The 21,213-nt window shown below is 54.3% G+C and overlaps 1 protein-coding gene across 1 annotated transcript; it reads right to left on the minus strand.

Annotated features, from left to right (window-relative positions):
* Positions 1-2,374: 2,374 nt before the first annotated feature.
* Positions 2,375-9,679, minus strand: LOC133208271 (uncharacterized). The gene is made up of 15 exons (XM_061346013.1): positions 9,506-9,679; positions 9,261-9,332; positions 8,773-8,844; positions 7,821-7,892; positions 7,313-7,393; positions 6,792-6,863; positions 6,287-6,361; positions 5,940-6,058; positions 5,024-5,833; positions 4,479-4,903; positions 4,229-4,342; positions 3,272-3,330; positions 3,073-3,136; positions 2,920-2,984; positions 2,375-2,417 (listed from the first exon to the last, which is right to left on the minus strand). Exons 1-15 carry the CDS (start codon positions 9,673-9,675, stop codon positions 2,375-2,377), a joined length of 2,313 nt encoding a protein of 770 aa, XP_061201997.1. The 5' UTR covers positions 9,676-9,679.
* Positions 9,680-21,213: the final 11,534 nt, after the last annotated feature.

Below are 21,213 nucleotides of genomic sequence, written 5' to 3' on the forward strand. Positions count from 1 at the left end.
ATGCTCTGCCCTCCCAGTACCTGTATCTCAGTGCTATCAGCAGCCCCAGGCAGATGTGCTGACAGCTCCTAAAGTAAGGGCAGAGAGTGGGACTCCTGGGAGCTGCTATGGACGGGATGCCAGGGGTGCTTGAGGGGTTAAGAAGTGCTGGATTCACACTGGAAGGAGAAGCAGAACCAGTTCAAAAGGCCAGTCCAGAGGAGCTGGCTCAGGTCGAGGTGGCTGGGAAGGGGCAGAGGGCAGCCTCTGTAAGAGAAGCTTCCTGGCAGAGGTGAGCACCTCCAGAGAGGATGCTTTACCCCATAGCATGTGGACATCGCAGAGCCCAGGAGCCTCATTTCTATGTGGCCAAATGCACCAGAACAGAGGAACAACCCATTCCCTCCCCAGTGAACAGGAAAAGTGCCAGTGCAACCAAGAAACAGTGGCAGTGGATAGCAGCAGCAGATTCTGCTTTGAAAGGTAGAAGCACTGCAACAGGTTGCCCAAAGAAGTGGTAAAGGCTCTGTTCCTTCCTGTGAAAGAGACCAGGGATGGAAGGGACCTTAAAGCTTCTCCTGTTGCTACCCTCTGCCACGGGCAGGGACCCCTTCCCCTAGAGCAGCTTGCTCCAAGCCCCTGTGTCCAACTTGGCCTTGAACACTGCCAGGGATGGGGCAGCCACAGCTTCTCTGGGCACCCTGTGCCAGCGCCTCAGCACCCTCACAGGGAAGAGCTTCTGCCTAAGAGCTCAGCTCAATCTCCCTCAAAAGCCCTTCTGTGCTCATTCAGCTGAGATAACACCCGAGGTCCCTACAGAAACACCAGCTTTAACGGAACAAATATTCTGCAAATGTTCACTGTCTCACAGTTAGACTCCACCTGAGCTCTGTGGCTTCAGGAGAAGTCGAGGTGGGCCTCGTGTTACTTAGCAACTTTCAGAGGAGAGAGGGAGAGAGAAAGGGGGGTGTTGGGGAGGCAGAGAAATTGAGGCATCACCAGTCTGCCAATGGGGGTGTTTGGTGTGGAGAGAGCAGACTCTGGGGCTGAGACTGGCTGACAGTCTGGGTCTGAGATGCTGGGGGTGAGACTGTTGATGAGATTCTATTGCTAAGACTCTGGGCTTCAGACTGTGGAGCTGATACTGTCAGACTCTGACTGTGACTGAGACTGTGGGGCTCAGACTGGGAGGCTAAGATGCTGGCGCTGAGAGTCTGGAGCTGAGACTGTTGTTGCGACTATGACTAAGACTCTGGGATTCAGACTTTGGGGCTGAGACTGTAGCTGAGACTCTGTGGCGCAGGCTCTGTGGCTAAGACTGCAGGGCTCATACTCTGAGATGAGACTGGGGCTGAGACTCTGGGGTTGAGACTCTGTGCCTGGGAATTTAAGGTGGAAAAGCAAGGAGCAAGAGCAGCGCTGGTGGTATCGTTGCGGACCTCACAGCCTGCACAAGAGGCCTGGCTGCAGTTTTCTGTCCTGCCTCTTCAGCTGTGTTAGCAGAGGCCAAACATTTCATGCTCTGCTCACTGTGCTGCAGGATGGCCAGGAGCAGATGCTGGAATACGTATAGGCGTGTTGTGTAACCTAATGAATATGTATAATTTTAAATAATAAATGAGGGGAGAGATGAGATTGTGGCGGGCCTGCCTTTGGAGGAGCTATGCCCCGTGCGCCTCAGCTGAATAAAGCATACCTACTTTACAGCTGTAACAAGTTGTGGAGTCTCTCCGCTTATCAGATCTAAGTTAAGCTAAAGGTACTTTAGAAGGATGGTGTGAAACAATTTAATCATGTTTAGTGGGGCCACAGACTTGAACACTGTTATCTTTGACCTAAGTTAGGCTAAAAGTACTCTAACCCTGTGTTTTCCAGGCAGTAGCATTTCTTTATCAAGCCGGCCCTGCCCCACATCCCGCCTTTTGTTTTACCTTGACAAATTCTTTTGCTATGCAACTCCGTTTTGCTCAAGAGTTCTGCCCATTTCCAAGTAGTTGTCTAATCTTGTGTCTTTAGCGAGCTTTGTGAGCTCATACAGTTACATCCACACAGCAACACCTCTGATTTGCGAAAGCCAATACATTCATGTGTTTATCACATTTATAAGGCAAAAGTGAGGGAATACCCGCTTTTGCCCAAAGGGAGCTGAGCGAAGCCAAAGCCTCCCAGAGGGGACAGAGCTGACCGAAGGGACCCGAGTGGAGCTGAAGGGACCCAAAGAGGGTGGAGCCGACCAAACTGGCCTGAGCGGAGCAGAAGTCACCCAAAGAGGGGGCAGCTGCCTTAAGGGACCCGAGCGGCCACGATCCCCCACATGCACACACACATGTGCTGCACGCGTGTTCTCACACGCAGGCACATACGTGTGCAAGCACACACACTTGGCAGCAGAGCTTCAACTGCTCCGGCTGTTAATGGCCCTCCCAGTGCTACACCACCTGTGTGCACACACACAGAGGCATGCGTGCGTCTGTCAACTCACAGGACACGGGGAGAACGAGCAACCCAACACTTTTATTGGTGGCTTCAAAGAACTTCTGTCCTGCTCCATGGATAAGGACCATCACGATGGGGCTTGGGGCACTTTTGAGGGAAGCAAAAGCTCATTTTCCTCTGATGACACCGCACTGGGAACGACTGACCAGGTTCTGGGATCGCTGAAGTGACAGCAAGGACATAACAGCAATGTCACAAAATTCACTGGGTAGGGAGTTGGAACTGAGTGAGCTTTAAGCTCCCTCCCAACCCAAACCACTCGGTGAGTCTGTGCTTCTGTGAACATCAAGGAAATAAGAGCTGGGAAATAACAGCCAAGAAAATAACAGCAAGGAAAGAGCATCTAAGGATATAGCCAAGGAAGCAACATCAAGGAAACCCTCAGCAGTTCCTACATGGAACAAGAGCTGAACTCGGCACCAGCATTGTCACCATCACATTTACCTTATGTCAAAGAGCACCTTCTCCGAAGCTGACTCCTGAGGATCGAGCTGAGCCAGGGACGCCTTCTGCAGGGCAGGGATTGGAGAGGTGAGAAGCAGGGCTGAGGCAGGGACGGGGTAGAGGGATAGAACTGGCGCCTGCTCCTGCCCTTACCTTCTTGTCCCTCTTAGTGGCTTTTCTTCTGCGCCACCACTTGCGCCGCAGCTTCTGAAAGCACCTGGAAACAGGCAGGAGCAGAAGGATGAGAAGCAAAGGATGAACTCCTCCAGTGCTGGAGGAGTTCTGGGGGCTCTGGACAGGGCTGGGTGCTGCTGGAGCAGAGCCTGCTGGGGCAGGGCAGGGCAGGAATTACCGCTTCAGGCGCCGTCTCCTGCTGCCTTGGGAATCCTCGTCATCTTCCTCGGCAGAGACCTAGTGACAGAGAGACAGAGACTCGGAACATGGAGGTTTCCACATGGAATTCTGCAGCATGGGGGAGCCGGAAGGTTCTTCCTCCAGCCCAGTGCCTTCTACACACGTGCAAGGCTGTGCCAGCAGCCACGCCTTTAAGAAGAGCCCTCCATGCCTCCCTGCCCAGCTCCCCACTGCTCCCTGCCTCTGGAATGACCCAGAGTTCTCCTCAGCCTTGTTAATTTCTACCTTTCTCCTCTGCACAGAGCTCTGCAGGCTCCCCCCCGCGCCTGCAACACGCAGCATGCCTTCTAAAGACATGAAAGCTCATTTGTCTCTTTGGAGGAGAAGGGCCCCAAAGGGAGGTTCAAACTCCACAGCAACGATCGGGCCCCCGCCCTGTGCCCAGGCACGGCCCCGACACACCGGAGCCGCAGCACCATGCAGAAAGGCTGGGTATGGGCTCAGGGCAGGGAGCAGGGGCATTGCTGCATGGCTGGAAGCAACGGGTGCTGCAACAGAGCAGGGCCAGGACAGGAGCTGGGGAGGGGATGCTTGGGGTGAGGGATTGCAGGCTAGAGCCTGGTAAGGGCTGATGGCAGAGGCTGTGATGAGAGGGAGCTGCAGCCCCCCTGAAGGAAGGAGCTACTGGGAAGATGCCCAGCAGAGCTGGGGACAGACCCTGGCAGGAGCCAGGACAAGCTGCTCCCAGCAGCTCTGAACACCTTCAGGCTCCAGGGTGGGGTACCACAATGAGCTCCAAGTCTGGGAAAACATCTCTTGTGCTCGCCAGCACATCCACAGGTATCTGCAGCAGCACCCGGGCCCCATGAGCACTGTGGGAGCACCCCCCTGCCCCTGTGCTCTCCAGCCCCAGGGTTTGGCTGGCAGCGCTCTGCCAAACGAGTCCTTGGCTCACCTTGAAAGAGCGCTGCACCAGGAGAGCAAGGGACAGGATGAGGTTCACCAGAGCAAACAGCGAGAACGGCAGCACCAGCCACAGCCAGCGAACAGAGGTGTGATTGGCCATCTCCTAGGAGAAAAGAAGAGTGCATCAGGGAGGAGAGGAGCGGGGAAGGGAGGACAGGGGAGGGGAGGAGGAAAGGGAGGCCCCTTCCATACCCCACTGCCCAGACACACACACGCAGCCATGCCCCGCTCTCTCCTACCGTCTCTGCAGATTCACTGTCCATCCTCCTGGGCTGGACTTGGGCATGGGGACGAGAGGTGCCGGCATCCTCCTCCCGCACACACTGCTCAAGGAGGTCAGAGGGCTCCGGGCCACGCTGCCTCTCACTCAGCAGCTTCAGGAGCAGCCCCGTCCTCGAGACCATCTTGGCGCAGGCCTGCTGGAGCTGGGGCAGGCCACAGTCCCCCCGCAGGGCTCGAGCCTCCTGTGCCATGAACCTGCGCAGGGCTCCATCTGGCACCAGAGAGTGGAGGTGGCGGCTGAGCAGGGTGTCAAAGGGGGGTCCTCGCTTGGCTGCTCTGCCCGGGGCGCTGGAGCTGCCCTGTGCAGTTGGAGTCGGGGGTTCCTGCTCCTTGTGCTGCCCGGGTGTGGTGGTGCTTGCAGGGGCGGTGGGTGGTCTCCCGCCTACAGAGGAGTGCTCTGCTGCAGCTGTGTCCTTTGGTGTGCTGCTGGCAGCAGGGGGGCCGTTTTTAGCCAGCAGAGCATAGAAATACTGGATAATGCTCAGTCTCTGCTCTGCTCTACCCTCTGCTGCTGCGGGCTCTTCTGCAGCCCTGCTGCCCACTGTCCCATCAGTGTCCTGCTGCTTCTGCTCCTCATCTGTCCCAGCAGAGTCCTGTGTTGGGGATGGTGCCTCCTCCTCATCTTCTGCACTATCCTCATTCTCCATCCTGTCAGTCGTGTTGGTCTGCTCCATGGTGTCAGAATGATCCTGACTCTCGCCAGACCGGGTGAGATGCGAGGCCTCTGTTGGGTATTGTGTAGGGGGCTGTGCTGCAGCAGGGGTGGGTGTTCTCTGGTGGCTGGAGACTGGGAGGATGTCACTGAGGTTCATACTCCGCACTGCTTCCCATAAGACGGACTCTGACAGGGTCAAACCTAAGCCAGGCTCCTGTTGATGCCAGCTTATGGCTCTTCCTCCCTCCCCTACTGCCACCTCCTGCCCCTTGTCCCTCTGCGCTGGCCAGGCTGTGCTGGGGCTTTTCACAGTCAGGATGCTCATGGCCTTGTGCAGCTTGTTCTTCAGCTGTGCCACGAGCTCCTCTGCTAGAAAATAGAACCTCCTGGTGTCAGTGGAGCTGCTCCAGCCCCTGTGATGAATGCTCTGCAGCATCAGCATCAGCTCCTTGGTGGTGTTGCCCTCCTGCCTCAACAGCTGCTGAGAGGAAGGTGCTGATGCATCGGGGCTGCTCAGGCTCAGGAGAACTGAGAGCGTGACGGTTCTCTGCTCCCTAAGGGAAGGCTCCTTAGGCTGGAGATTCAACACAGAGCTGCTGTTCCCTTTCCTGGGTGGCACCGGTCCCTTCAGGAGCTCTGGTGTCTCTGCCAGGGGAGCTGTAACACACCAAGAGCACATCAGTGACAAGAAGCTTTCTGCCAGACACAGGCTCAGAAGGTTCACTATAGCTGGGGCACATGGGCAGGGCTGTGGGCCAGTTACCGCAGCGGGGAGCAGTGCTGCTGCACACGCTCATGCAGTCGAAGCTGAGGGTCCTGCACGGGGTCTCGGTGCTGTGCTTGTGCTGGCAGAGGCAGCAGGCCGTGTCGATGGACAGCTTGCTAAAGAACAGAGGTTGTGCACAGTCAGCATCGCGACCCAGGGCAGCGACTCCAACCCAGAAGCGCATCAGGGGTCTGCTTCAGTCTCTGCTGCAGCTCTGGGAAACTGCCCCTCACTCCCTGTGTCCCAATGGACAGTTTTGTGGTGCTGGGTTTGTTCCCCACGCAGACCCTTTGTCCCAGCAGCTGGGATCTGCTGGAGGTGGGAGCCATCCCCTGCACACTCACAGCGTTTCCAAGTGGGACGTTCTCAGGAGCAGCATGAGCAGCGTCTGGCGAGTCACTCGTGTGGCACCCAGGTCCCTGCAAGGGTTTCAAGAAACACATTACATTTGAGGTGGCGGCACCAGTCTTTGCTCCGCGAACAAGCCCAGTCCCTGCTGCTTGCTGTGCTGGCCGCAGGGGGATCTGCTGCTACCTAATCCAGGAGAAATGACAGCAAACCGTCTCTCCTTGCTGTTGTGTCCTGCTCCCACCCATGGGTCTGAACCAGAAGGGATCCTGCAGATCCCATGGGAGATGGATGCAGAAAAGTTCAAGTCCATGTCCCAGCTCCGTGCTGGCTTTGCAGCTGGGACACACCAGAACTGCTCAGCCTTTGCCTGGCTCTGCCGCTGCCTCCAGCAGGAGAAGGGTGGGATTTGCTGCTGGATCTCTGCTTTCCTGGCCACGGGGCACCCAGAGGCACAAAGAAAGATCCATGGTAAGCTGTTAACAAGGAGCCCATACTTACAGGTGAGTGACTGAAGGCAGCTTGAAGAACCACGTGTCCTCGATAACAGACAGGGGGTTATGGCTCAGGACCCTGAAATGAACCAACACCCCGTTTGAGTGGGGGGTGCAGGATGAGAGCAGTGGCAGGGGCTCAGTGCTTCGTGCGTGAGGAAGGGCCTGGGGTGAAGGTTCCAGGCCGGGGCAGATGCTGATGGGCAGATTCACAACATACATCAGGTCCTGACTATCTCCAGCCCAGACAGCAAAAGTCCAGAAGTGCTGCTTCTGGAAAACACATCCCTTTCTTTCCTCCTCAGCTCGCACCTTCTGGTGGCTTCCCTCCAACAGGGCTTTCCCTATTTCTCACATTCCCACTGTCCATGAGCGTTGTCGCTGGTCCTGCACCCATCCAGGCAAAGCCGTGGCCTGACAGAGTTGTCATTCATCATTGATGCTGCTGCCTATTTGGGGTAAGAGGTGAGCAGAACACAGTGACAAGGGCCACTGCTCTGAGCTCCCCTTAGCCCTTGGAACACTCACAGTGTCTGGAGGAACTGCATCCCGTGCCATGCCCGGAAGGTGTCGCTCCGGATCTCGGTGATGAGATTTCCCTCCAGGCTTCTGGGGAAACAGGAGAGCACAGAAATGAATTGGGTCTGACCCACAGGAAGCTGGAGTGAAGCAGCTCTGATCTGTAGGAAACAGCCACATCCATGGTGGAACTGGGAGGAAACTGCCATTTTCTCTCCTGCTGCTTGTTAACCTGTCCAGGAGAGGAGACGAAGTGCATGCGTGCTGCATCTCTGCCTGCTCCAGGACACAGCAAGACTCAAGACGCAGCTTCTATTCCTGCTGTGTTTGCAGAAGCCGTGGCCCCATCCTGATGTGGCCACCAGCCATGCCCTGAGCTCCAGAGCTGGCCTGCTACTTCAGCAGGAGAAACCAGAGGCCTTGTTCTAAAAATAACAGGTGCTTTTTGTAGCACCAGAAGGTTCTAAATGCAAACAGGCTTCACTAACCACACCAGGAAGGAACTCCCATAACTCACATGGTCTCCAGGAAAGGAAGGTTCTCAAAAGCACACGCCTCGATCAGCTGGATTTTGTTGTAAGATAAATCCCTGTTAACAGGAGAACACAAAACGCTGGTGACATTTGCGCTGTCCTGGTTCCTCTCAGGGGCTCTGACATTGGCAGCACAGACGTGCCATAGCCCTCACTTCACGTGGGGTTTCTCTCTGGCACTGACTTGCAGTGGTGTGTAACCAGAGGTCACGCTCCTGACGGGGGTGACTGCACCTCAGAGAGGTTCTCCCAGCTCTGATCCCAGCAGGGGTATTTCAGGGCTGATTTTCATCTCTGGTAAAAGCAGGTTCTTTATGCACGCCCCAAGCACCTCTTGTGTGAGGCCTCAGGGACAGGCTGTAACGCCCTGTGTGACCAACATGGGGCTATTTCCCCTAGCTCCTAAACGTCACCTCCCTGCACAGCCCTGCTCTGCTGTGCGCAGGAGTCCTCTGGCCTGGCTCTAGAAACCAAAAGGTTCCTTGTTCCAGCCTGAACTCGCTGCCTGGGCTTGTTCTGCAGCAAACAAGGAGAGAGGAACCTTTGTGGGGAGCGTTTCATGGCCTGCTCAGCCAGAGCCCCCAGCCCCATCATGTGGGTGAATGGGAAGTGCCTGCTCCTCTCCATGGGCAATGAAGCTGCACCATGAGCTCCCTCCAAGGCAGCTCTGGGGCATCTGAGCTGAGAGGAGACAAATGCACAAGGTTTGGCCTCGTGCAGGTCTGTGCAGGGAAAGGGCAGCAGCCGCCTGCTCCTGCTTGGCCGTGGGGCAATGGGAGCGCAGCGCATCCCTGCGGAGCCCTCCCCTGCACCAAGACCCTGCTCTGCTCTGGCTGCAGCCGCAATACCGCCCGCAGGAATAAAGCCCTTCCTGGGGCGGGCAGGGCCAGGGCAGGGGGAGGCCGTGCTCACCACCATGGGCAGGGGGATACTTACAGGTGCCTCAGCAGGAGCAGCCCCTCCAGCGAGCGCCTCTTCACTGCCCGCAGGTTGTTGTGCTGGAGGACTCTGCAAGAGACGGACGAACACAAGCAGTGGCACCCGCGGCTCTCAGGGGCAATGGAGCTGTCAGGGGAACAACCCTGCAGCAGCGCCACCGCAGCCTCTCTGCGGGTCCTGCCACGGCTCATCACACTCACGGCAGGAGCAGGGGCTTGCTCCCAGCCTGCTGACCCTGCCTGCAGCCCGAGCACGGGTTCCACAGGCCCAGGGATGGCCCCGGAGGGCAGGAGGTACCCAGCCCAGGGCACTGCTCGCCATGGAACAGCTCTGGGGATTCACACCCCTCCTTGCTGAGCAGCTCGGCCTTGGCTGCACGTGGCAAGCACTGGTGCGGTGCTCGGCACAACCTTGGCTCAGCAGCCCGGTGGAGGGATGGGGATCCTGGAACCCCTGTGCCATGTCTGACGCTGGTGGATACTCACAGCTTCTCAGCCCACGGGTATCCCTTCCACGCCTGCGGGGGGATGAGGGCGAGCGCGTTCCCAGTGAAATCCCTGCAGAGAAGCCATTGGCAGCGTCACCCCCAGCACAAACCCTTCCCCTGCCCCAGGCTGTGGCCTGGAGCTGCCCCCTCGGCGCTGCCCCTCAGCCCCCCACAGGCAGCGGGGGGCCCTGGAGCCACTCTCGGGGTGTCCCGGGGCAGCGCCCGGAGCTGCAGGGCACTCACAGCACAGAGAAGGGCCGTTGGTGGGTGGCCGGGGGCACGCGGGCCAGGGCAGCGCTGCTGCAGTCCAGGCGGCGCCCGCGGCAGCGGCAGGGCCCCGGGCAGGGCCTCAGGGGCCGGGCCAGGCCGGGGGCCAGGCCCAGCAGCAGCAGCAACAGCAGCAGCGGTGCCATGGCGACACAGGGCCTGTGTCCTGGATCCAGGGCCTGGATCCAAGGCTGGGGATCCAAACCAGGAGCTCTCATCTGTGACCAGCAGCAGACCTGGGGCTGTGCTGGCCCTGTGGGCAGACACAGCCTGGGACACCTCACACCTCACAATGGGGCCTGGCCCAATGCAAGAGTTGCATCAGCCAGGCCTGTGAGGTGCATCCCCATTGTGACATGGGACAATCCCTGCCACTGGAGCTGGGGCGTGTTACAGACCAGCACCTCTACACATGCAGCACATGTGTGTTCAGTGCGGTCTGTGTGCGTCTGCCACATGTGTGTGCATGCATGTGTGCGTGTGCCTGAGTGCTGCCCTGTGTGGGTACGCCTGTGTAAACGTGTGTACCTGTGTGCGGAAAGCTTCAGCCTGATGTGTTGGCTTGGAAACAGCAGTGTCACTTCCAAGGGACACTTGGCAGTGTTGATGTCACACCCAAACCCTGCGGTGAGCTGCTGGCCAATCTCCTTCTCCATTTGGATGGCAAAGGCTTCCAAGCCAAGGGAGTAAACTCCTTCCCCAACCTCGCACACCCTCAGAAAGCGGCAGGGTGCCAGAGCACCTCTTGGACCCTATTCAGCACCAGAACACACTGTATTTGAGCCGGGATGCAGCCGTGCACCCAGCATCTCACTGACACCCCCGTGCTTTGCTCATAGGGCCTCCAGGCACAGCTTGGTTTTGCTCTGAAGAACAGGGCAAGACTCCAAAAGGCACAAGTCCGTGAATGAACAACACAACAGTTTTATTGGTCTATAATGTCTAAGCTAAACGTAATGTCTAATCTAAATAAATCTCAAGTCGAATCTTTAGTCTCTAAACCTAAAATTGGATCTAAACCTAATGTCTAATCTAAACCTAAAGCTGAGTCTTCATATCTAATGTAAACCTGAAGTCAAATCTTCTTCATGTCTAATCTGAACCTAATGTCTAATTAAATCTGATGTCGAATCTTTTGTGTTTAATCTAAACCTAATGTTGAATCTTCTTCTTGTCTAATCTGAAGCCTGTGTCCAATCTAAACCTAATCTCGGCTCTTCTTTGTGTCTAATCTAAACCTAAAGTTGAATCTAAACCTGTCAAATCTAAACAGGTTAAAAGGAATGAATCATGTTTAAACTACTCCCCCTTATCCTATCATTAGAGGCCACTGTATAAAGTCCCTCTTCAGATCTCTTCAGGTGCTGGGAGCGGCTCTAAGGTCTCTCTGGAGCCTTCTCTTCTCCAGGATGGAGCATTTGGTCTTGTTGAACTCCATGATGTTTGCCATCGGGTGTCATGAGCAGTGAGGGGCCTGCAACATCCTACTTCGTGGGGAGGGACCATGGGGCTGGGGCTGAGCGCTCTCTGAAGGCAAGGGAAATCGGCTCGTCCCAAAATGATGTGTCCTCACTGGAAAAGCTTGACTGGGATCTGGCATCACTGAAATGACAGCAGGGACAAAACAGCAACAACATAACAGCCATTGGGGAGGGGGTTGGAACTGCATGAACTGAACGTGGGGCCTTCACCGCCTCCTTCACACTTACCATTGGTTGACGACCACCTTGTACAAGCCTGAGTCCTCGCCAGCCGTGGACTGAGCCAGGGCCACCTCCTGCGGGGCAGGGACAGGAGCGGTGGGAAGCAGGCACGGGGCAGGAGCAGGCAGGGAGGCGGAGCTGTTGCTTGCTCCTGCCCGTACCTCATCTTCATCCCTGTCTGTGTCCTTGCTCCTGCTGCACCACTTGGGCCAGACTCAGGGGCTAAGACTCGGAGGCTGAGACTGGCTGAAATGGTGGCTGAGACTCTGGGCCTCAGACTTTGGAGCTGATACTCTCAGACTCTGAGGCTGATACTGTTGCTGAGACTCTATAGCTAAAACTCTGGGATTCAGACTTTAGGGCTGAGACTGTGGCTCACACTCTGTGGCTCTGACTCTGGGTCTCAGACTTTGAATTTCAGCCTCTGTGACCGAGACTGTGATTTAGACTCTGTGGCTGAGACTCTGGTGCTCAGGTTTTGGAGCTGAGACTCTCAGACCCTATGGCTGACTGTTGCTGAGGCTGTGGGGCTGAGTCTCTGGGGCTGAGACTGTGGGGGTGAGACTCTGGTGCTCCGGTTTTGGAGCTGAGACTCTGGCTGATACTCTCAGACACAGACTCGGGTGCTGAGATTCTTGGGGCTGAAACTCTGGGCCTCAGACTTTGGAGCTGATGCCCTGTCCTGGGTTCAGCAGTAGCAGTCACTTTTTCTCCTTAGTAGCTGGTGCAGCACTGTGGTTTTGACTTTCAGCCTGGGAACAGCGATGCAAAGATTTAACCAGTGTACGGGAGGGGGTACGGCTAAGCTGCTTGCTTAACAATGTTATTGCTTGCCCATACTCAACAAACATTTCTCATGCTCATTATGCTGTGCTAGAGCAGGATGGGAGGACAAGGCTACTGATAAGAGGGAGGAAGAGTCACCTGGCTCCTGCTTTCTGGGCCCTGAAACCACCTAGAACCAGCTTTGTGGTTTGGACTGTGAGGATGGAGGCACGGACCCAGAGGTAGAGTGCAAGGTGGATCGTTTGTTGCAAAGATTACAGGGTATTTATACATTTCCAAGCTATTAGCAAGCACATCTGTGTTTGCCTTGTGCTTACATCAGGTGAAAGGTCTATTAGATTTTCTTATTGACACCCTTTCCAGTTCTGAGGTCCTTGTTCCCTGCCAGTTCCAATGTATTCCAAGTGCCAGTCAGGGATGGGTCACTCTTAATTGCCTGCTGTAGTTCCTCCTTCCTATGGTTACTCTTAATTGCCTGCTGTAGTTTCTCCTTCCCATGCTCTCTGACAGTTTCGATACATTCCAACCCCCAAGTTCCCCCTTCTTGTTTTTGCAATGCAGTATACACGTGTTTTTCAAAAGCTTGGGATAACATTCGCTGCATGCATTGTAATAAGCAAGGTGCAACGCATATGATGGTGAAGAGAGCAAGCAAAAAGACCAATCCTCAACCAAAGTTAACAGCCACCCAGTTATACCTCTATGCAACACATTTCTTCCAAAGTTTCACACCCATGTCCATGTGTTAAGAGGAGAAAATTGATTGCTGCTCTATTTTGTAAAGTCGCATGTCTTATAGAATCAACACCAGTGAGCAATGCAGAGAGAGGGGATGCTGTAGCGTTAGTTCGCTTAGCTTCAAAAGCCAGGTGACGTGGGAGCCACCGCATAGAATCATAGAACAGTTAGGGTTGGAAAGGACCTTAAGATCATCAAGTTCCAACCCCCCTGCCATGGGCAGGGACACCTTGCACTAAACCGTATCACCCAAGGCCTCGTCCAACCTGGCCTTGAACACTGCCAGGGATGAAGCATTCACAGCCTCCCTGGGCAGCCTAATCCAGTGCCTCAGCACCCTAACAGGAAAGAATTTCCTCCTTATATCCAATCTAAACTTCCCCTGTTTAAGTTTTAACCCATTACCCCTTGTCCTGACACTACAGTCCCCAGTGAAGAGTCCCTCCCCAGCATCCCTATAGGCCCCCTTCAGATACTGGAAGCTGCTCTGAGGTCTCCACACAGCCTTTTCCAGGCTGAACAGCCCCAACTTTCTCAGCCGATCTTCAGGAGGTGCTCCAGTCCCCTGATCATCCTCGTGGCCCTTCTCTGCACTTGTTCCAACAGTTCCATGTCCTTTTTATGCACCTACCATGGAACCAAGTAACAAAGGGTTTGCACCCTCTGGATCCTGAGCATTCCAAGAAAGCCCGTGGAGCACCTGTCCTTCTTGCCAGGCCTGATCCTAAGTCCACAGGCCACAAGCTTTTCATCCAACCTGTGTCCGTCCAGCACCTCCAATCTTCAGCTCGATGGGGATGGGATGCTCTCACCACTCTCTTCTGTCCCCAGACCCTCAGAACCATCTCTCTCCCTGGCTTCCATACTCCATGCTCCCTGGGATGCTTCTCCACCACCCTGATCTTTCCTGGGGGCAGTCACCAACTGCTGCTCCAGGTCTTCCTTGGGCTTCCCAGAGGTCCCAGCCTGAGCTCCACCACGTGTTGTCCTGCTCAGCTCCTCACAGTCCAGCCAGTCCATGCCCCCAGCAACAAATGTACCTGACCCGAGCATCCTCTCTTGCCTGGGTACCACCTTCCCGCCCCCCCCCGAGCCCTCTCATGTGCACTGAGCATCACACATTCCCTGGGGATGGAGGTGGCGGATGGGGAGGGGTCAGCTCCCCCCATGGGCACTCTGGGTTCCCATTTCAGTGTCACTTTCACTGGAGTGTGTGTGCAGGGCTGGAAGGCTCCGTATTAAATTGCCAATCTGACCGCGTGCTGCCGGGAGGCGGCCGTAGCTGAGCAGCACCACCCCGCAGCCACTTGTGGGCTGGGGACTCCTCTGCTGGCTGCTCCTTGGAGTGCCCCAAGAGGAAGCAGCAACCAGCCACAGCACCCCAGGAAGGGTGAGGGGCAGAGCCAGCTCTGCGCAGCCCCCCCCCGGCACCACCCCACTAAAGGCTTTGGTACTCGATGCCCAGCTGGGGGGGTCACAGCACGAAGCTGTCCCGTCTGCAGATGCCCCCAGCACTTGAGAGTGTGCAAGGCTGTTATAAAAATCCCATCCTGGCCAAGATATGATTTAATTAATTATTTATTACAATTGATTAATATGGAGAGGCAATGAGCAAGCAGCGCTGGGTGCCCCGGGGAGTCTCTGCTCCACCCAAGACGCACACCGAGAGTTCTGGGGTACAGTCTCTTATACTCCTTGGTCTTGAGTTTCAACCAATCCTGTCGTCTCCTTCACCCCAATATCGACGTGGTTCCTTGTCATTGTTCTCCTCCTGTTGCTGGGGTCTTACCTTTCGGTGATGAAACTTCTTAAAAAGTTACTGAATTCCTTGGCAATACATTAACAGGGGATGTCTGTCACAAGCTTAACCACCATCTTAGCCCCCTCAATTCCATTGCTTATATAGGTACTTATTCAATACACAGGTTTCAGCTCATCCTGTACCAGAAGGTATCTCTTGATTACCTAACCCCCTCAAGGCATTCAAGCAGTTAAACAAAGTACCCCGGTAATTAGCAAAGCGTTGGAGACATTCACCTAGTTAAACAAAGTACCCCTTAAAGTAACAAAGTGTTTGATTAGGAAGGATTATTCCTTTGTTTCTTCTCCTTCATCACTGTATCGACAGGAGCGCCTATCTTAATCTGATCATTCGTGTACATTCTACACGTGATTTTCGATTCCACCCAAAGTACAATGATGACAAGGACTCCTAAGCTGCTGACAGGAATCATTCCTATATAGCTCACGAGGCCAGGTTGGACACAGGGGCTTGGAGCAAGCGGCTCTAGTGGAAGGGGTCCCTTCTACCCGAACCAGTCCAGGGTTCTAAGACCCCAAGGGGTGGCACCGCCGAGCTCGGGCCCGCACCACTGCTCCCGCTGCGGCCCCGCAGGATCCGCGCCCGAAGGCATCGGGCCCCGAGGGTGCTGGAGCGCAGGCGGAGCTGCCGCGGGTTCCGGCCAGGGCAGGGAGCGCCGCGCCTCAGCCCCGCGCCACGACCGGGTCCGGTGCCTCCGGATGAACCCAGCGGTTCCGGCCCAAAAGCGCGCTCTGCCCCGCCCCGCAGCGCCCCCTCCCGGCCCCGCCCGAAGCTCGGCCCGGGCAGCCCCGCGCAGACCGCAGCCGAGGGGGGGAACAGCAAAGGGGCGGGGCGGGGCGGGGCGGGGCGGGGCGAGCGGCTCCGGCCGAGCTGGGGACCGGCAGCGCGGAACCACGGCCCGGCCCGTGCCCGGAGCAGTGCGCGTGCGCCGCCCGCAGGTGAGCGGGGAGCAGCGCGCCTCCAGACGGAAACACCCCCCGGGCAGTGGCGACACGCGCCCGCGGGACAGAGCGGCCCCGAGCGGAGACACCAGCTCTCTGTGGTACGCGTGCGGCGCTCTGGGCGCAGGCACGCCTCTCTATGGTAGGAGGTGCGCTCTAGCTGCCTCTCTATGGTAGGAGGTGCGCTCTAGCTGCCTCTCTATGGTACACGTGCGATGCTCTGGCCACAGGCCTGCGTCTTTATGGTACAAGAGGGGCTACAGCCGGGCTCGCAGCCGCCGCAGCGCCCGGAGCTCGGCGTCGTAGCCGCTTGGCCCCCGCTTTGCGCCGCTCGAGACCGGCGGGGCCCGCTCCGGAGGCTCCGGCGTCCCGCAGGCGCTGCGCAGACGCTCCTGAGCAGCGCGTCCGCTGCGGTGGGGCCGGGACCGAGTCCGGGAGGAGCCGCGGAGCGCCCCTGGGACCGCTGCAGCCGCCAGGGCCCCGCCGCGGCCTCCCTCCACCTCTCCCCGCCGCAGCGCAGGTAACGGCCGTGCATAACGGTAACGGTAACGGGTCGAGGTGGGACTGGAGCTTTCGGGCCGCGAACAGGAGCGAGCTGCGGGAGGCGTCCGGGGGAGGTGCCCCGAGAGCCGGCTCTTTGCGGGGCAGGAAAGGAGGCGGAGGTTGCCCGCGTTCGGCTGCGCCCACGAAGGCTTCGCTGGAGGCAGCAGAGGAGCTCGGAGCAGGAGGCTGCGGGAAGCGGTGGGAAGCGGGGTCTGGAGCCGGCGCTCGCTGCTGAGCGTGGGGCGAGCAGGTTCTTCCCTTGGCTGCCAGGGCAGCGCAGCGGCTGTGGATGGAGCTGCCGGGTCTGGGGTGCCTTTAAGGGCTCCTGAGTTTGCGAGCGGTGCCCGCAGGGGAGGGCTGGAGGGGACTCTGGGTCCTGAGCGCTCAGCCCTAACGCGGTGGCTGCCCAGGAGCTTCTTCCCAGCGCGGGGCTCAGCCCCTGGCTCGGCCCCTTTGCTCCTGCCGGGGCAGCAGCTCTGTCCCAGGCTCTGCAGCGCTCCGCTCTTGAGCTGCTTTCCCCGTTGCTGCAGTAGCGGCGCTCGCTGGTGTCAGCCGTGGCCTCGGCAGTGCTGGGAACGGTTCACTCTGAGGATCTTAAAGGTCTTTCCCGAGCTGCCCTGCCTGAGGCTTGCACACTATTGCTCAGGCTGCCTCCCCAGGACAATGCAGTTCCCTTTCCTCTCTCTCTCTCGGAAGCCCAAGGCTTGTTGTGCTGCTGAAATCTCACGGTGCTGGTGGGTCAGAACCCTTGGCTTTAGCCGGAGGCTCCAGCCGTGGAGAGGGGTGCGTGAGTGTCAGCGGCTGAGTGCTCAGGAATGCTCGGTTAGAAACATAACCCTGTGTTTTCCAGGCACTGGCTTCTCTCATATCAAGCTCCCCCCCTTCAGGCAGCTGAAGTGCATCAAGCAAAGGCAACCTGGGCTTCATTAGCAGGGCTAACCATGAATGCTTGTAGCTCTGCAAAGCCAGAGTTGTGCAGGAAGAACATGGATTTCTGGCTTTCCTGAGCCCCCATCTCTGCCAGAAATCCTTTCTTCCCAGCCTCTTCCAGTCTTGCTTCCAAAATGCTTGAGTCTTTGACCTGTTTCTAAGTGAAATGAGGTGTTTTTCAAGAAAGATGTGTTCATTTCAATGTCTGCTTCCTGCCCGCTGCTTTGGCTGAAACCTGACAAGTCTCAGGTTAAGTTACTGCCAAGGGTAAAGGCTATGGGAAAGACTGCAACATTATCCAGCTGCTGAGGTACCAAAGAGCCTGCCCAGAGAAGCGGCTTCCTCTGAGTCCTGAGCTGCAGGAGGAGGTTGTTGCCTTGAGGCACAGAGCAGCCTTTGCTCCAGTGCTCCTGCACTGCCTTTGTAAGGGTGAATGGAGCACCCAGGTGAAAAGGTGCTGGTGACTGTGGAGGTGGGAGCTGCTGCCCCATCCCCTGCTGTGGGACTGGGTTCAGAGGCCCTGAAGGGAGAGCAGAAGGCAAAGGCTTTCCCAGAGGGTAACAGTTCATTTTCTAACAAGGGAAGGTGGCTGGAGGCAGCTCCTGGGTGTTTGCTTCTAACAGCGCAATGCCGCCTTGCTTGGACAGAGGGAAAGAGAAGCTTCCGAGCAGTAATGGTAGGACAGGAGCTGAGTTGGATGGTTCCCACTAGGGAGGGATGTGCCTGTGGGCAAGATGCTCGCTGGGGACTCCTCCAGGCTTTCCAAAGGGCCTTTAGTGTGTTGCCTTGTTAGGAGACCATAATCAATGGTGCTAGGAGAGTCTGATAACCAAAGCTGACTAGACAGGGCGAGAAGTGAAGAGCCCCTCGTGAAAATCCAATTGGGAGAGAAAGAAGTAATGGAGAGGACTTGGGAACCAACAGCATTTTTTTTCTTTTTTTTCTCTTTTTCTTTTTTTTCCTTTTTTTCCTCTTTTTCTCTTTTTTTTTCTCTTTTTTTTTTTCTTTTTCCTTTTTTCTCTTTTTCTCTTTTTTCTTTTTCTTTTTTTCTTTATTTTTTCCTTTTGTTTTTCCTTTTTTCTCTTTTTCTCCTTTTTTCCTTTTTTTTTCTTTTTTTTTCTTTTTTTTTCTTTTTTTTTGCCTTTTTTTTTCTTTTTTCTCTTTTTTTCTCTACTCCACACACACCACACACTCACCACTAAGTTACAACATTTAGCCAGACAGATGCTGATCCCGCAGCACAAATACCAATACCAATACCAATACCACTTCTGCCAAACCTGCAGAGCTTTCGCTACTGTCTAACGGACGGCGCCTAGGCTTTTACCCCGGGAGCTCCCTAACATCAACCAAGCGCAGCTTTCGCTGCGTCTAACAGGCAGGCTTTACCAAATCAGACTTTGCGAGGCCAGATGCAGCTTTCACCGCATCTCTGTGGTAGACATTTCGAAGCCAAAGTTTCACCAAACCAAGCAGGCTTCGCCTACAGCCAAGCTTATCAGAAGTCTATACCCTTACACTTTACGAAAATTCGGTACCGTAAATACCAAACCATACGAAAATTCGGTACCATAATTACCAAACCATACTTTACAAAATCGGCACTGTGACCAAATCAGAAAAAAAAGAAAAAGCACCTTCCTTACCATATCAGAGGTCCGTCGTGAGCAGCAGAGGTCGGTCGCGGTTGATGGCTCCCCGAGAATCTCTGGGTGCCGGCTGGAGCAGGACCGAAACGCAATCCACCTTGGCAATACTCGCGAGGTCCCATCTGGGTCGCCAAAATCTTAGCGTAAGAACTGACACATAACCACCGGAATGGATATATGAGGTGCTTTATTGCAGCGCTGGGAAACCAGGGGCACGCGCCCAAATCTGGCTTTGGTCTCGTCACATCGCGTTCGCAATTTATACACTGAAGGTTACATAACTAATACATATTCAATACAGATTGCATCATTAACTAATACATATGCATTAAGGATTGCCACATCAGTCTATTATGACATCAGCCTCTTCTGCGCTTGCGCAGCCCCCCTCTGGTGGTCGTCCTGATGAAGTAAGGAGTCTTCCTCGGGTGAAGTAAGAAGTCTTCCTCGGCTTGTTCTTTTCACCTTTCTGTCCTCTGGAAATATCCCAGCCATTATGTGGACGCCAGCATTGTTCTATTTTCCCTTGACTACCTCTGATAATTTCTAGGTTCTGCTTGGATAGAATTTCACAATATATCTCTCTAAATTCACCCATACACCCTTCACCATATATGGTTATATACGCTCTTGCTACCAAGACTACCATTGTATCACTGGTTACAGGTTAACCACGATACCGGACTGGAGACGGAACTGCAAAATTATAGCTCTTTCTAATCTACAAAATCACACTATTGGTTTATAAACCTCTCAAACATAATCGTTCCTACCATTTTATATGATTATTTATCTTAAAAACTTCACTCTTTTCTAACAGCAGAACCCAAACCACAAGAAGCCCCCTGCTTCCTTTGGGTGTATACCAGTAAAGTCCAAAACCTTTTCTGCAAGACACCCCCTGCGTCTTGCCGGACCCAAACCAGAAGTAGCCCCCTGCTTCCTTTGGGTGTATACCAGTAAAATCCAAAACCTTTTCTGCAAGACACCCCCTATGTCTTGCAGGACCCAAACCACAAGAAGCTCCCTGCTTCTTGTGGGTGTATACCAAACGGACGCTAGCAGCTGGGTATATGCCTTTACCTATGAGATTTCTATGTCGATTTATGGAAGGCTTCCAAACCAGGCCTATGCTTACCAAACCAATTTACCAAATGGATTACATAATTTTCCAAATTACATCCATTTACCAAATGGATTACATATTTTTACAGAGAGTTTCCCACATGTGTACAGAATTGTGCTGGTGGTCTCTGAGGATCGTTTACTTCTTCCAACAATCTTCATGAATTCTGGAAGGCTTTGAGGCACGTGCAGTAGATGCTCATACCGATTTAATTGATTCATTAGCACCAGAGACATAATAATCCTCCTATCCTCCTACTGTTTCGGATAAAACTCCAGGAACAAACTTGCCAACACAGTTTTCAAGCTGACAAGCAGGTATTCTTTATTGCGGCACTGGGCGACACGGGGGATAATTCCTCCTAACGTGTGTCCCCGTATTGCTATACAAGCCATCCTTATATAGTCCCTAGGCATACATACATATTCATGAGGCTACGTATGGATTACATCATTTTCCAGAGAGTTCCCCGCATGCGTACAGAATTGTGGTGGTGGTCTTTGAGGGTCGTTTACTTCTTCCAACAATCTTGATCACTTCTGGCAGCCTTTGAAGCACATGCAGTAGATGTTCATACCAGTTTAATTGGTTCGTTAGCACCAGAGACATAATAATCCTCCTATCCTCCTACTTATCAGTTAGTTTAACTGTAGCCCATCCTGGACACCTGCAATTCCCAGATACTCCTTATCCCTGTGTCCTGTTCTTCCTGACTGTTTTTCTTAAAACTAGGCCAACTATAACGATTTATCTTGTGAGAATTCTCAGTATGTTCTCTAGTTGTACTCTATTTTTTTTCTCTATGTATCATGCACCCCAGTAATTTTCCATTGCTACTGTTACAAAGCCATCAAACTTAACATTACTTAAAACTACTTATAAAAGTTTCTATATCCCATTTTGTGATTTTGTGCCCCTTTGTCTCAAATTCCCCCCTTTTTTCTGTCCTTTTGCAAATTCTTTTGCAACATTTTATATATTACCATTACCATCAAAAGTCTTTTTGAAATAATTTCCCCTTTCTACCTGGTGCTTAGTTTCATTCCTTTTCCAATCTTCGTAATTTATCATAAACCGCTTACAACACCAGAGGGAACATTGTATCATACCACAAGTAGTCAATATTAAAATAATTAACACCAATATTCCTGCAACCAGTTGCCTCAACCAGGAGAGATTGGGTAACCATGAAGTTAACTTTTTCCATGTTTCTTCAAAACCCCAGGAGGTGCCATCCATGGCCATTTCATGAAATATCTTAGTTTGTTTCCAAATTTCCTCCAGATTTGTTTCAATTCTGCCATTTTAGTCTGTATAGGAACACCAACTTTCATTGGTTATGGAAGAAACCCCTCTTTGTGATGCCAGTAACATGTCTAGAGCCATTTGGTTTTGTAATATCACCTTAGATAGGCTAGTTATCTCTTGTTGTTCTGCCTGGATTAT

The sequence above is a fragment of the Neopsephotus bourkii genome, unplaced genomic scaffold (assembly GCF_033783945.1).
Source record: "Neopsephotus bourkii isolate Nb327-2 ecotype Australia unplaced genomic scaffold, CSIRO-AGI_Nbou_v1 NB_254, whole genome shotgun sequence".
Classification (NCBI taxonomy): domain Eukaryota; kingdom Metazoa; phylum Chordata; class Aves; order Psittaciformes; family Psittacidae; genus Neopsephotus; species Neopsephotus bourkii.

Excerpts from the sequence above, each read along its gene's own strand:
- LOC133208271 (XM_061346013.1), bottom strand. The coding sequence starts at position 9,675 with ATGGCACCGCTGCTGCTGTTGCTGCTGCTGCTGGGCCTGGCCCCCGGC. Across the intron at positions 6,864-7,312 it reads ATGCAGTTCCTCCAGACACT|GGTCCTGAGCCATAACCCCC; the intron begins GTGAGTGTTCCA and ends GGTTCATTTCAG. Across the intron at positions 6,362-6,791 it reads CTGCCTTCAGTCACTCACCT|GGACCTGGGTGCCACACGAG; the intron begins GTAAGTATGGGC and ends AAACCCTTGCAG.